The 13,675-nt window shown below is 39.7% G+C and overlaps 1 protein-coding gene across 5 annotated transcripts in view; it reads right to left on the bottom strand.

The window, feature by feature from the left end:
• LOC121887208 (ras-related protein Rab-26) overlaps positions 1–13,675 on the bottom strand; it is a 94,195-nt gene that overhangs the window by 45,276 nt on the left and 35,244 nt on the right. For all 5 annotated transcript variants that reach the window (XM_042397848.1, XM_042397847.1, XM_042397849.1 and 2 more), the window contains exons 3-4: positions 8,951–8,992; positions 4,376–4,442 (exon numbers count right to left, since the gene is read on the bottom strand). In XM_042397848.1, coding sequence (XP_042253782.1) covers positions 4,376–4,442; positions 8,951–8,992 — 109 coding nt within the window. The remainder of the gene's footprint in view (positions 1–4,375; positions 4,443–8,950; positions 8,993–13,675) is intronic.

Here is a 13,675-nt window from a genome sequence, read left to right as displayed (position 1 = left end):
CTCTTGAGGCATAATGCCACTTCATTACAGGGTGAGTTTCTATTGAAAGCTCCACAATGATTTCTCTCTACAACAGTTCACAAAATTTACAGCATAGTACCCCGGCATTGGGGTCATGGTTTGGTACAGCAGGGAAAAAAAGAAAGGACAAAACTATATTTTGGTCCTTTATTTTCAAAAATGTAAACATCCAACAATGGGTCATTGGCCGTAACTGTTATTGGAACAGTTTAGTTGTGCTTCATTGGAAACTATTACTGAAACAGTTTAGTTTTGCTTCATTGGAAACTTTTCTGTTTTGTTGCAAGGAGTCAGGACACCTGCTGACAGCTGTTTTATGATGATTTATGGTCGCTCAGACATGCTCTTCTTTCTTATGACGTGCTGTCCAAACACGTCAAATCAAATGTGTTTATAGTTGTTCCAAACGGCATTCACTCAAAGGCGGAATGACAAGCCATCACAGAGAGGGGAAGGGGGCAGGGGAGACGCAATATTGTTTAAATACGGGGATAACCGTGCATATTTGATGATAGCAGCAACACTAAATGAGCATGGGTAATCAGGGTAACTTGGCTACGCAGGCAATCATACATCCATGAGCATGCTACCCATATGCTACAGCTAAGTGGAGCACTGCTAAAACATTCCAGGTGGAGCTTAAGTGCTAGAATTACTGTTCCGCACATCAGAGTAAGTGGATTTTTAAACTTTGTGACAGTAATTGTTTGGATCAGTGAGCATACCGAACTGAGGAAAGTCGCGTACCGAACCAAACATCCTGTACTAAACGGTTGAGACAAATACCCAATCCCTTGCACCCCTAGTTTTTATTCATCCTGCCCTCTTTCTCTACATTAGTTGATTCATGACATTTGCCTTTTGTCTTCACAATGCTTCCAGGCCCAGCCAAGCTGGACAGTGGTGAAGGCTAGTTGTTTGCATATTTGAACTGCTCTCTCACTGCTTTGTTCCTCAGGACCTAACGTTTTCCTTTCTTGATTTAATAAATTACATTTATCTTACCCAATATGTCCCCATACTCTTTCTCTCACACTCATGCTTGCATCAGGTTTATGTCTCTATCCCCCTTTCTTGTCTACCCCTTCGTGTTACTTGTCTTTCCCACTGAGTCTGCTTTTCTTCTTTTTTAACACCCCATGGTTTTGCTCCATGCTGTGGAAATGACAAACTGTCAGCTCCACCGGGGGAAAGGGAAAAAAAAAAAAAAGTCTGCAGCTGGTTCCTGGACCCAGCTGGACCTCCACAATTCACAGCGCCCTCTGTACCAGATGGGCCTGGCAGATTGCACTGGGCTCACTGCACCCACCAGCTCATTTACACTGATTGTCTGGATCTTCTTGCGCTCTCATTAAGGACTTAATGGCAGCTGAGATTGGGGCCAAAGCTGAATAAAACAAACATCAATTGCTGTCCAGAGGCAAAGTAACACTGTGGAGACATGCTTTTTTTCTTCCACAAGAACTACTGATCTTGACCAAAGCATTTGCTGCATTTAACCCTTAAATACTGCAGTGTTTTTGAAATGAAGGTGCCCAGCAGCAAAAGGAAAAAGCAAGATCTTATTAAAAGAAAATGTTGGTTTGTTAAATGTTTAGTATTATTTTCATAGTCCATCATTTCTATCAGTTATTATAACATTGAGTTACAGTCACTGCTAGGATCAGTGATCACCATTTCAGTATTCCCAGAAACTGCATGCATATTGGACAAATCTGCACCTCTGGATTTACTGCATGAGCAATAGCATCATTTAGGTCCACTGCAGTAAGTAGTGTGCTCATCATGTAGCGAGTCTGAAGTTAAGGTGTGGAGGTCGGGGTAGTCGATGGGTGTATAGTGCCTGACTTTCATCCAGGACGGTAGAATTTGCATCTCGTCATGGACCTAAAATGAATGTTTTCTTTCTTATTCACCATTAGACATAAAATGGTTGTGTTTGAACAAAGAATTTTGCTGAATCATCCAATATCAACATTCCTGTCTAGAGATAAGGTTGAGGAACAGCACAACAGAACCCAATAAGGTAAGAAACAAGCATTGAGACAATCAGTAAGGCTTTACACAAACCAAGAGTTCAGCCAGATTATCTAAACCATTTTATATTTGAAATTAAAATTGAAAGTGAGTGCACCAAAATGTTGGTAATGCTCCCTCAACGCACTGGAAAACTGTGTACGTGCACAACTACGTTAAATGCTGTAAGTCAAGGTGGAACCAGAAAGTCTGTCTGCAAACTGTGATGGACATTTACAACAGTTTGGGAAGTAATTGTACCCTTCGCCTTCATATTTAACATTGTATAAAACTGCTTGTGTTTGCCTTATTGGATTTCCTATAATAATAATTCTTAAATAATATCACTACACCCCGAGATTTGAGCAATTAACTTGTTGAGTACAAAGGCAATATTACCAATGGGAGTGAGAGCCAAAACAAGATCTAAAAAGTATGAACACAAAGTATGAACCTGGAATTTCCCCTTAATGCCCTAAATCACAACATTCAGTTTTGATTTCGTCTCCATCTTGGCTGCTAAGCGTTCACTACTGTGAATCTTACACAGAGATGATCTATCAAACAGTGTGGACAGTACATTACTTAACAAAGGGTGACACATGGTATACATCAGTCTCCAGCAGAGAGAAACAGCCCTCAACATGGGATTGTGACCTGAAATGAATTATGACTCATTTGTTGTACAATCATCTATCTTAGCTTTAGTAGTGACATAACCGGCTGTCTGAAAATGTTTCTGTTACTCTGAAAAATCCTGGCAGACCATTCAATTGACATTTTCATCAAGACTTTTGGGCGTTTTTCGGCATAGCACCTTACGTGTTCAAATCTTTTTCTTAACTCATAGCAGATGGAAGTGGAGCTGCTCAGCAACAGAAAACTCTGGCTACAGTGAGGAGCTCCCAAGTCATATCTGTGACTGAATGACTAAATTAGAGCATATGTGCCCAGCTAATGTATTCAAGAAATACTAGAAAGCAAAATCTAAAGCTAACAAAGCACTTGATCCTTACTTGACAGAATAATAATGGACTTCATCCTCTGTACATAATTTAGTTAGAATTTCGTTAAAGCCAAAATGATTAAATCATAACTATAGATCTGAGCACTAGAAAACACCAGAATTGTAGTCTTTTTTTAGACTCAGGAGTTACTCACTTCTACCTGTTGAAGCTCACAAATGAGGCACAGCTCTCTAATCGTCTGAGCTTTACATTTCAAAGTCTGAGTCACGGAAAACTGTCCATTAGTTCACAGGAATCCACAGCTTTCGTGACAGCTGCATTCGAGCTACATCCTCTCCCCTGGTCCTGCCTGTCAGACTGAATGAGCTTTATTTAAAAGTCAGTAACAGACGGACAACTCGGAGGAGTGGTTTGAGGCTCCCTGGGTGCCTTGTTAAAGATCAGTGAGGGTAAACTGTTGGGCTGACAGATCAGAATTACGGCGGGCAACTGGCCAGCCACAAACACACGCATGCACACACATACACACACACACTCACAAATTCAGAAAAAAGAAAAAGCGCATACGTGTAATTAGAGATAACATAGACACACATACTCATTTAAAACACATTTACACATTTATATAAACGTGTACACACACAAACACGCACACACACACACTGCTGTACAGGCACTATCTCGAACACGAATCTGTTCAGCAGCATACAAAATAGCACCATAATGGGTGGTTATTGTGAATGTGTGTGTTATTCTTGTTGTATATTTATGTATGAGTGTGTGCTTGTGTGTGTGTGTGTTTCATAACACCTGCTCATTCAGTTTGGCCTCAGGCACATTGTGTGTGTCTGTACTCAGTGGGGTTGTTCGAGATATAACTGCTACACACACACACACACACACACACATGCAAATACACACAGGAATAGCTCATTGATATCCCACCCCCCACTATGTGAGAGGCAGGCTCATTTTTCCACCCAGTGGTTAGCCTCTAGCTTAAAGGAAGCTGCACATCACAGAGCCTCTGGTGAATGCCTGCGCGCACACACACACACACACACACACACACACACACACACACACACACACACACACACACACACACACACACACACACACACACACACAGACACACATACCAGTTTATCAAATCAGCTGCAACTTGAGTGTTTTTTGCTATCCCAAATGGAACAAGGGAGCAACAGGAAGACTGCTGATGTCAATCACACATTTGAAGGAACGTCAGAACAACAACAACAAATGAACAGTTTGGGTGTGTCAGGAGAAAATAAAAGATAGAGGGGGAAAGTTGTCAGTCACAATCAAGCAGACGCAAACACACACACGGAAACACAGAGAAATCCTACCATGAGCATCGCGGTAGTAAGCATGTGTGACACTCCGGAAACGCTCCTGACCAGCAGTGTCCCAAATCTAAAAAGGAAGAAGAAGAGGAAATCTTTATCATCTTCATCATCACCATCATTAAGCATGTCTGTGTGAACCAGCTTCACACAAACATGCCCAATAATTGTCCACAAACCATTCATAGCTTAGCAACCCTAACCAGGTATGTAAAGCCTGTCAAGCTTTGGATTTCTACACATGCTGAAGCGGCATGCACAAGGCTGTAGTAAGAGTGACTTGACATTAAAGTCTGGAAGGTTTTTTTTTTTACCTTTCCAAACCAAAAAGTGCAAGAGGAAAGGTGTAAGGGAATGGATTAATGGTGTGGTTATCTGCTCTAACATAAACTAATGTAAGGTAACATTAGCATGTCCGGTTGACTAGCTTACTACCCACAGTAGTAACTGGGTGTTATGTGTTTCAAAGAATAAGTCTATCATTAATTACAGTGGTATGAAAAAGTTTAGGCACCCCTCTGAGGCTGCATAATAATTTACTCTGTCTTCACAGAAAACGATCACATTGGCATGCCATTCATTTTCTAATAATAAAAGCTGAGTACTGGGGCATTTTCCAGACAAAGATTTTTAGTGTAGCAATATTAAGTTGTATGAAATTAAATCAGACGTGAAAAATAGGCTGTACAAAATTTTGGGCACCCTTGTCATTGTGTTGATTTGAACACCTGTAACTACTTAGAACTGATTAATTGGAACACAAAATTGGTTTGGTGAGATCATTAAGCCTTGAACTTCATAGCCAGGTGCATCAAATCATGAGAAAATGTATTTAGGGTGGCCAATTGCAAGTTGTTCTTCTCTTTGACTCTCCTCTGAAGAGTGGCAACACTGGGGCCTCAAAACAACTCTCAAATGACCTGAAAACAAAGATTGTTCAACATTATGGTTTAGGGGAAGGCTACAAAAAGCTATCTCAGAGATTTCAGTTGTCAGTTTCCACTGTGAAGAACATAGTGAGGAAATAGAGGACCACAGGCACGGTTCTTCTTAACACCAGAAGTGGCAGGCCAAGAAAAATATTGGAGAGACAAAGGCGAAGGATGGTGAGAATGGTCAAAGACAACCCACAGACCACCTCCAAAGACCTCCATACAGCCTTTTCTGCACACATGCTGCAAACAGAGTCGCTTGAGGTATGCAAAAGCACATTTGGACAAGCCAGCTTCATTTTGGAATAAGGTCCTGTGGACTGATGAAACAAAGATTGAGTTATTTGGTCATAATAAGGGGCATTATGCATGGCAGCGAAAGAACACAGCATTCCAAGAAAAACACTTGCTACCCACAGTAAAATTTGGTGGAGGTTCCATCATGCTGTGGGGCTGTGTGGCCAGTGCTGGTACTGGGAATCTTGTTATAGTTGTGGGTTGCATGGATTCCACTCAATATCAGCAGATTCTTGAGAATAATGTTCAAGAGTCAGCCACAAAGTTGAAGTTACGCCGGGGCTGGATATTTCAACAAGACAACGACCCAAAACACTGCGCAAAATCTACTCAGGCATTCATGCAGAGGAGCAAGTACAATGTTTTGGAATGGCCATCCCAGTCCCCAGACCTGAATATCATTGAAAATCTGTGGGATGATTTGAAGCGCACTGTCCATGCTCGGCAACCATCAAACCTAAGTGAACTGGAGATGTTTTGTAAGGAGGAATGGTCCAAAATACCTTCATCCAGAATCCAGACACTCATTAGAGGCTATAGGAAGCGCCTAGAGGCTGTTATTTTTGCAAAAGGAGGCTCGACTAAATATTGATGTGATTTTTCTGTTGGAGTGCCCCAATTTATGCACCTGTCTAATTTTGTTTTGATGCATATTGCACATTTTCTGTTAATCCACTAAACCTCATTTCACTACTGAAATAATGCTGTGTCCATCAGTTATTTGATTGATCAAAATGAAATTGCTGATCCAAACACCCAATGATTTATAAATGAAAATAATGGAAATTGTCAGGGGTGCCTACATTTTTTCATACCACTGTAACTACACTAGTTTAGTTATTAAAAAAAAAAAGAAAAGAAAAAGTTCACAACCAGAAGATCCACTGTGTAGTTTTTGCTTTCAGTGTTTAGGGTTAGCAGCTAATATTAGCAGCTCTGTCCTGCTCTTTAAAGTCTAGCAGCTACAGGCAACCTGAGGCAGCATTATGTTTGCTACACATTGGTTAATTCTCATCCCAATAGCCTTTTTCGAACGTTAAAATACAAACAAGTAAGCTCAGCATTCAGAGTTAGAACAAAGTGACACTCTGGGACAATTTTTCTAATCATACTTATACTAGGACTAATTAGCTTGACACTGCAATACAAGAACAATGTCATTTCTTTATTTCCATGTCTTCTACATGGATCATCAACTGGTGATCTGCCAGCGACAGTTGTCATTTCAACTGACTAGAAATGAGAAGCCTGCTTTTGTCTACTCATGTCACATATCAAGGACTGCTTGTTTCAAAAGCTACTAAGAATTTTGACTGTTCAATCTGTTATCAGTGTAAATTGCGTATGTGGCGTGCAAGAATGAAAAGCTTGAACAATCAATTGAACCATTTTCTGTCTACACATTCAGAACTGCCACATTCAGGTTTCTGCTGCACACAACACTAGGACACAATAGGCCACTGATAAATGGCATTTTGCCTGTAGGATGGAGTCACTTCTGCTTTGTATTACAGGATATCACAGTGGTGATATTAGAAAGATAATGACACCAACACTGCATTATAAAGGTCATTTACAGTACATCTTTATCTGACAGTGTATGTGTTATTCCTTTATCACGCTGTCACAGCCTCTTAGTTTGTTTTATCTGAATAATTGTTTTTATTTGAATGACTTAAGAGGCCTTGAGAAGTAAAACTATTCAGTATTGCAAAAGAAAAAAACTAAGAATGTCAGAAAACAAAATAACCTGAATTTCAATAGGGCCTGGTAGAAAATTTTTATTCTCCTTACCTGCACCATTAATAATGTCACAACCTCTCAGATTTATCTTGTTGCCTGTTGGGGTCCCAGTCTTGGGAACAACCACTGTTATACGTTATATTTTTTAGCTGTATTTTTATGTCTTCAGTCAAGTGAAACATAATGATTAAAAACATATTAATCCAGATATTTTCTTTCCCTGACCTTAACCAAGTAGTTTTTATGTCTAAACTTAACCAAACCTTAACCATCCATGGCAGATCACTAAACATACAAATCATTTTGTAATATGTCATTTATAAAGGTTTCAGATGGACGGGCCAATCACAACCATTTATCTAGGTTTACATGCGTGGGGAAATACGGGGGTTGCCCACATGGGGATACCATGCTGTGATTGGTCAACATCGCTAAAACTCCATCAGAGCACCTGATTGGTTAGCACAGGACCCGTGACTGACACTCAGCAGAGGTCCATCCAGTGCAACACACCAGGCTCATGAACCTGAGATCAAATTGTCAATCTGAGGAGTGTTGATCAAATATGAATCAAGATTCTGTTACTGCATTGCCTATTTCCTGCCTTGTATGTTTTCAGAAACATATGAGAAAGTTTGTGACCGAGTGGCCATTTTTTCCTTCTTGAAAATGGACAAAACACCGCCCAACTTGTATGTGTCGCTAAGCGCTACGTCACTTTTCCTTGCTCTGATTGGTTGTAGGTCTATGATATTGATAACGCCCCTTGGAAACTGAAAATGAACTGAGAGGTTCCAGACTAATACGCATTTGCAAATTAGTCTGGCAATGCCAGGCTACCATTTCTCTATCCCTCCATTAGTCACCAACCCAACAAGCTTTTTTTGTTAAATATGTGTAATAGATCTAATTACTCGTTACAGTGCTTCCATTGGGCCAATTAGTTTTTCTTTTTTAATAACACAGCCCAAAGCCGCATCATCCTTTTTTGTCAAAATGGGAGCCGCAGCATTTTTGCTTAATGTTCCAATTACACTATTCTATGTTGCAATTTTGAACACGTCAAAACGTACACAGACGTCTGCAAGTTTCATTAAACCTGTTCCTGAGATACTGTATCACCTGAAATATCATATTTGATGGATGAACTGATTGATGAACACAGATCCATTAAAAAAGAGAAACATGAAGGGAGCGAGAACGTGAGTGTTTTGTAATGGAGGCAGAAAAGTCATCAGACAGTATCTAATGCTGTTTCTTAACGATGAGGATTTATCGGCATCTCCGTCTGCCCGTGTCTCTCGTTGATAACTTCCAGGCTTGATAATCTGATGGAAAGTCTGCTATTCCCTCTAGTGTCTTCAGTCAGGCAGAGCAGCAGGCTAATTGACTGATAGAGATTAACTGAGGCCTCATTAAGTCATCATTTGGGCTTCTTTGCCTTCCCACAGCAGGCAATGAAGATGTATGGGAGGTATTTACGCCATGGGAAATGCTTGCTAGTGATTTGTTTTTAAAAAGAAAACACACACACCCTCACCTTGACAGAAATCAAAGTAGACTCTATTTAAATTGAGACTAAAAATTAAACAATTTGGTTACTTACCTGCAGTTTGACCTTCACGGCGTCAATGCTCATAACTTTATTCTGAAAGACAAGGAAAGAAAATAAATTCCCAACATGAATTACAAATCTGTAGACATAGAAAGCAAGGCAACAAGGAACAGAGAAGGAAAAAGCTCCAAAAGTGATAAAGACATTTGACACAAGTGAGTAAAAACAGCTATGTAAAACAATACAAAGGCATCAGAACCAGACTAAATGATGCTTTTAGACACAGCTGAAGGGAAATGCTCTTGTCTAAAAGGAAATGCAGCTTGGAAAGTGAGTCCTGAGGCGTTTTACAAATCTGATGTATTATGGTTGGATTTTTATGACCACAGTTGGTGTAATAAGGGGCTTGGCCTCTGCCGTGAGGCTCTCTTTCATCACTGTGATCTTGTCAGCACACTTGATTATCTATGGTTATTCTACAAACACATGCAGGCACACACACATACACACCTTTTGTTATGATGAAGAACTTTGTTTCAGGGAGTTGCATCATTTACCAACACTCTGGCTGCCAAGCATTTTAGCATAGTGCACACTCATACACATTCACAATAGCTTTCCAATATCTCTGCAAGATACCGGCCAAGATAATTGGATCTTTTCAAAATAACACCAAGGTCACCAACTGTAGCAGCACCTGCATGATTTTCTATTATTCTTCTAAATAGAGAGCAGATCTAACTTTGCCATCTATCATTATAGGGGATGTGATAATACTGGCAAACAAGATGGATGAGCACACAGCTTTGGTCAGGACACAGCGGGAATATCAGAAACACTGTCTAATGTGTTTCACAGAGATAACAGTGAATATGCACCATGGTAGCAGGTATTGAAATGGTGCAAGTGCAAAACCTGTTTTTGTCTTCTTTTCAAACACATCTTTTTACTATGGTATGAAATGTTTGTGCTTGAGTTTATGTTGAATTTCGGAATTCCCTTCATCCTGATGGTCATCCAATATCTGTGTGTTATGTAGGTCAAAAGAGAACAAGATGCAAGAGTTGCTGTGAGCAAATGCTAAGAGTGCAGAGTTTGGTATCCAATCCTGTGCTTTGAGGTCTTTCTGGGGCAAAAGATGAAGACATTTGAGAATTCTTCAACTGCATAAGCACATTCACTCATTTTTGTTGCAAAAGGAAAAATTCAATAAAAACTATTTATTCAATGAATCAAGAGTTCTACATTTTGGGAAATACTTTTAGCCACATTCTCTGACAAATTAAAAAGATATATGTTAATAAGAGATGCTGGTAGGCAGATTTTGTTACCTTTGCACACAGTCAGGCTAACTGTTTCCCTCTGCTTCCAGTCTTCATGTTAAGCTAAGCTGCTATTTAACTGAGATATTATATTTTCCAAATTGTAAAACTATTCCTTTAAGAGCCTTAACTCCCTATTAAACGGGAAAATAATGGCTTTCATAAGGGGGAGTAGAGATGAAACAATCAAAGCTGAAATTAAACCTCAAATTAAGACTCTGTAATAGGAATACCCTTCCAGGCACATTGTTTTCTGTAGTTATCTGTATCTTTAACATGTACAGCAAGTATGGCACATTCTAAAAATGTTATTCATCACAAGTCAGCAACTTAAAACTACTGTGTGTATATTTTTAAAGTGAATTCTTTGAATACTTCTGGACATACAATATGTCCCTCTTTGGACCCATTAATGTGAATACAAGGCCTTTTTTGGCAGATCTTGTGCTTAGGTTGCAATACTCACATAATTTGAGACCAGAGCTGAGGATATGTACTGCTTGGGGACAGAAACTGAAGTTAAATGGTATTGCATTTTTTCTTAGGGTCCTGTAGAGGCAAAGGGTAGAGTGTAAATGTGCTGACCAATGGTCCAGTTACTGTTTGCTGGATGTTTGTGTACATTTGAGGCCCAAGAGAGTAAAGAAAATGTGACAGAGGAGACAAGCAGGCAACAGTCCAATGGCAATGAAGTAGTGACTTCACTTTCTAGCTTATGGTTTTATTGCCAATGAAAGAGACAACCGTTATGATGAGAATAACAAGAGTTTGTGGAGCCAAAATGTTGAAGGGTAACACCTAATGATTGCAGGGAATCTACAGACTGAAGGTTAAAGACAAAATAATTAAAAACCAAATATGATGTAATGATGGAAGAAAAAAAATCAAATTGAACAAAAACTTTAGGTTCTTCCCCAAAAAACAGCACAACAAGAACAATGAATATTACAAGAACAAAAGAGCAGTTTAGTCTGACTAAAAGTGATGCCTGGTCATGAGACTGCATCAAAATCCCAAATAAAGAACTTAAAGGACAATTTATTTGAGTCTCAAGAGAAACAGGAAAGGAGCTGGCAGCAGACTGTTTCTCCAGTTTTAACAGCAGAGAAATTGAAGTTATGATTGCTTTTCACTGACATATAGAAAAGCAATTCAATGAGGCGTCGTCTCCAGACCCTCAAACACAACTAACCACAGTGAGCAAGTCAGACAACAACAAGACATCTCCAATTATGAAAAAAAGGGGGGACAGCAGTTTCATATGATAGAAAGCATGTCAACATACACGCACTTATATGAAATTATTTTCCCTTCAACAGGAAGTTGATTGGAGTTCAAAACTGAGTGACAAACCACTGGCTACAGAAACCCTGCGGAAGTCCAGATCTACAAGGGGTTCAGAGAGTGTAAAAAAGGTAAGTTAATCACAATTACAAATAATGCCTGATTTATTTGGTTACTGCTTGATGCTGAATCACATGCACCAAGAGTTCCTTTTGGCTTTGATATACTTCTCTGTTTAAGATCGCTGTGACTGAAAAGTTAAACTGCAGATCCATAAGCTGTTTGAGACCTTGAGCAACTTGCCCCAACATAATTCCCCTCATTCCTAATGCATTTCATCCATATTGCATGGGATAATGTGAGTTATACTTAGTTTACCTAACAAATGGGAAACACTTAGCTTCTCTTAAGCCTCATTTGCTGTGTTTTTACTGCAGTAAGCTGTATTTATACTGTATGCCTGGAAAGAGTAACTGCTCAGGGGCAGCCTCTGGAAGGAAAAAATAAAGTTTTGAAGTGGAAAACAATTTATGTCCATGAAGCTTAGGAGAAGCAGAGCAGCTCACTGAAATTTAAATGTATAAAAGGTAAGAAACCATCAGTCCCTCCTGATGCTATATAAATACAGCTGTTACACCATAACCACAATCTCAGCCATTTAAGGAGTTGTGAGTTAAAAAACTTGTGTTTGATTTCTCTTGAAGCCTAATGGGAAGAGAGGGGAAACGCCAGATTCTAGAACTCCCTTCCAATAACACTAAGGTTATACACTATGTTTTATACCGGAGGCGTGGAGGAACTCAATCTCATCTGAAATAAAAAAGGCTTCTGCTAAAGTCAGAAGAAATGATACAATTTTTATGAAATATGATACTATACTTATTAAGCTTCAGCAGAAATTGAGCACTGGTGCACCCCATATAGCCACAATGTCTACGGTTAGAATCCGGCTGCAGACATCTGTTGCACGTCGTCCCCCATCACTCTCTCCTTTCAATTCCTGTCATCTTTCCACTGTCCCTATAATAAAGGCATAAAATGCCTCAAAACTATATTTTTTAAAAAAAAAAGAAATTGAGCACTACATCACACAAAAGTATTAAATAGTAAGGTCATTTTTGTAAAACTGCTGTATAGTAGGTACATTGATATTGAGATGAGATGTGTCAGGATATGTCTGGTTCAGCTCAGCAGGTGACTGATTGATCAACCACATTACATGTCCTCTGCGCAGTTTTATCTGCATGGGGCAAGAGAAGAAATATTACCTTCTGAGTTTTTACAAGTTGGGGAAAAAAAACTCCCACCCCCTCTACCAATTTCCTGAACCTCTGAATGATGAATGACCTCAAACTGCACCACCAACACGCCCACACAACACATCACCGTTCCCAAAAGGGGCAAAGGCAGGAAAGAGGGCACATTGTCAGTCCCTGAAGAGCTGCACAGATCACAGGTCCCCACTTGGTCACTAGGCATGCACACTGTAATGATAAGACTGCACTGCTCAGGGAAATTGGGCACTCTCAACCAATAAACAGTTGGCCTCTTAGAAAAACATGGCCCAAGGGAGACGCAAAGTGTTGCAAACTGTACAGACCACTCTTACTACCTCTTGTAGGAGAGTGTGTAGTGTTACTGACAACTCAAACAGCCCAACCTTAGATGTTCATGGCGCACTGGAAGCTGAACCCAGGGTGAGAAAAGAAAAGAATGAATGCCAAAATATTCACAAGGAATGAGCTGTGTTAAAGTCTTTTTTGGGGAACTTGTGAGGAGCTTATTGTAAAATTAACATATTTCAATTTACTAAAACTGAAAAAGTATCTTCTTAAATTGCACCAAATTGGCAAACAACAATATATTTGTCATATGTGTAATGGAAGAGCTGAAGTTAAATGAAAATCCCACATGGAACAGGGGTTGGAGGGTTACAGGTGCAGCCATTCCAAAACAATTTGCTGCATTTTGGCTCCACCACCAAGGGGAACCGTTTGCCTTTTATTTCAGCGTTTCAGAAGCAGACGTTTGAGTTTTTCAACCATTATAAGTAATCAGTAATGTTTTTTGGAATAAATAGTGGTTTGTTTGGTTCTATTATGCAACAACCAAAGCTGAATAACTCGTAGCTCAGGATGGATGCAGGACAAACAAGGATTGGAGCTGGAGT

This window comes from Thunnus maccoyii, chromosome 20 (genome assembly GCF_910596095.1).
Source record: "Thunnus maccoyii chromosome 20, fThuMac1.1, whole genome shotgun sequence".
In the NCBI taxonomy this organism is placed as follows: Eukaryota; Metazoa; Chordata; class Actinopteri; order Scombriformes; family Scombridae; genus Thunnus; species Thunnus maccoyii.
This window is presented reverse-complemented; position numbering and strand designations above follow the sequence as displayed.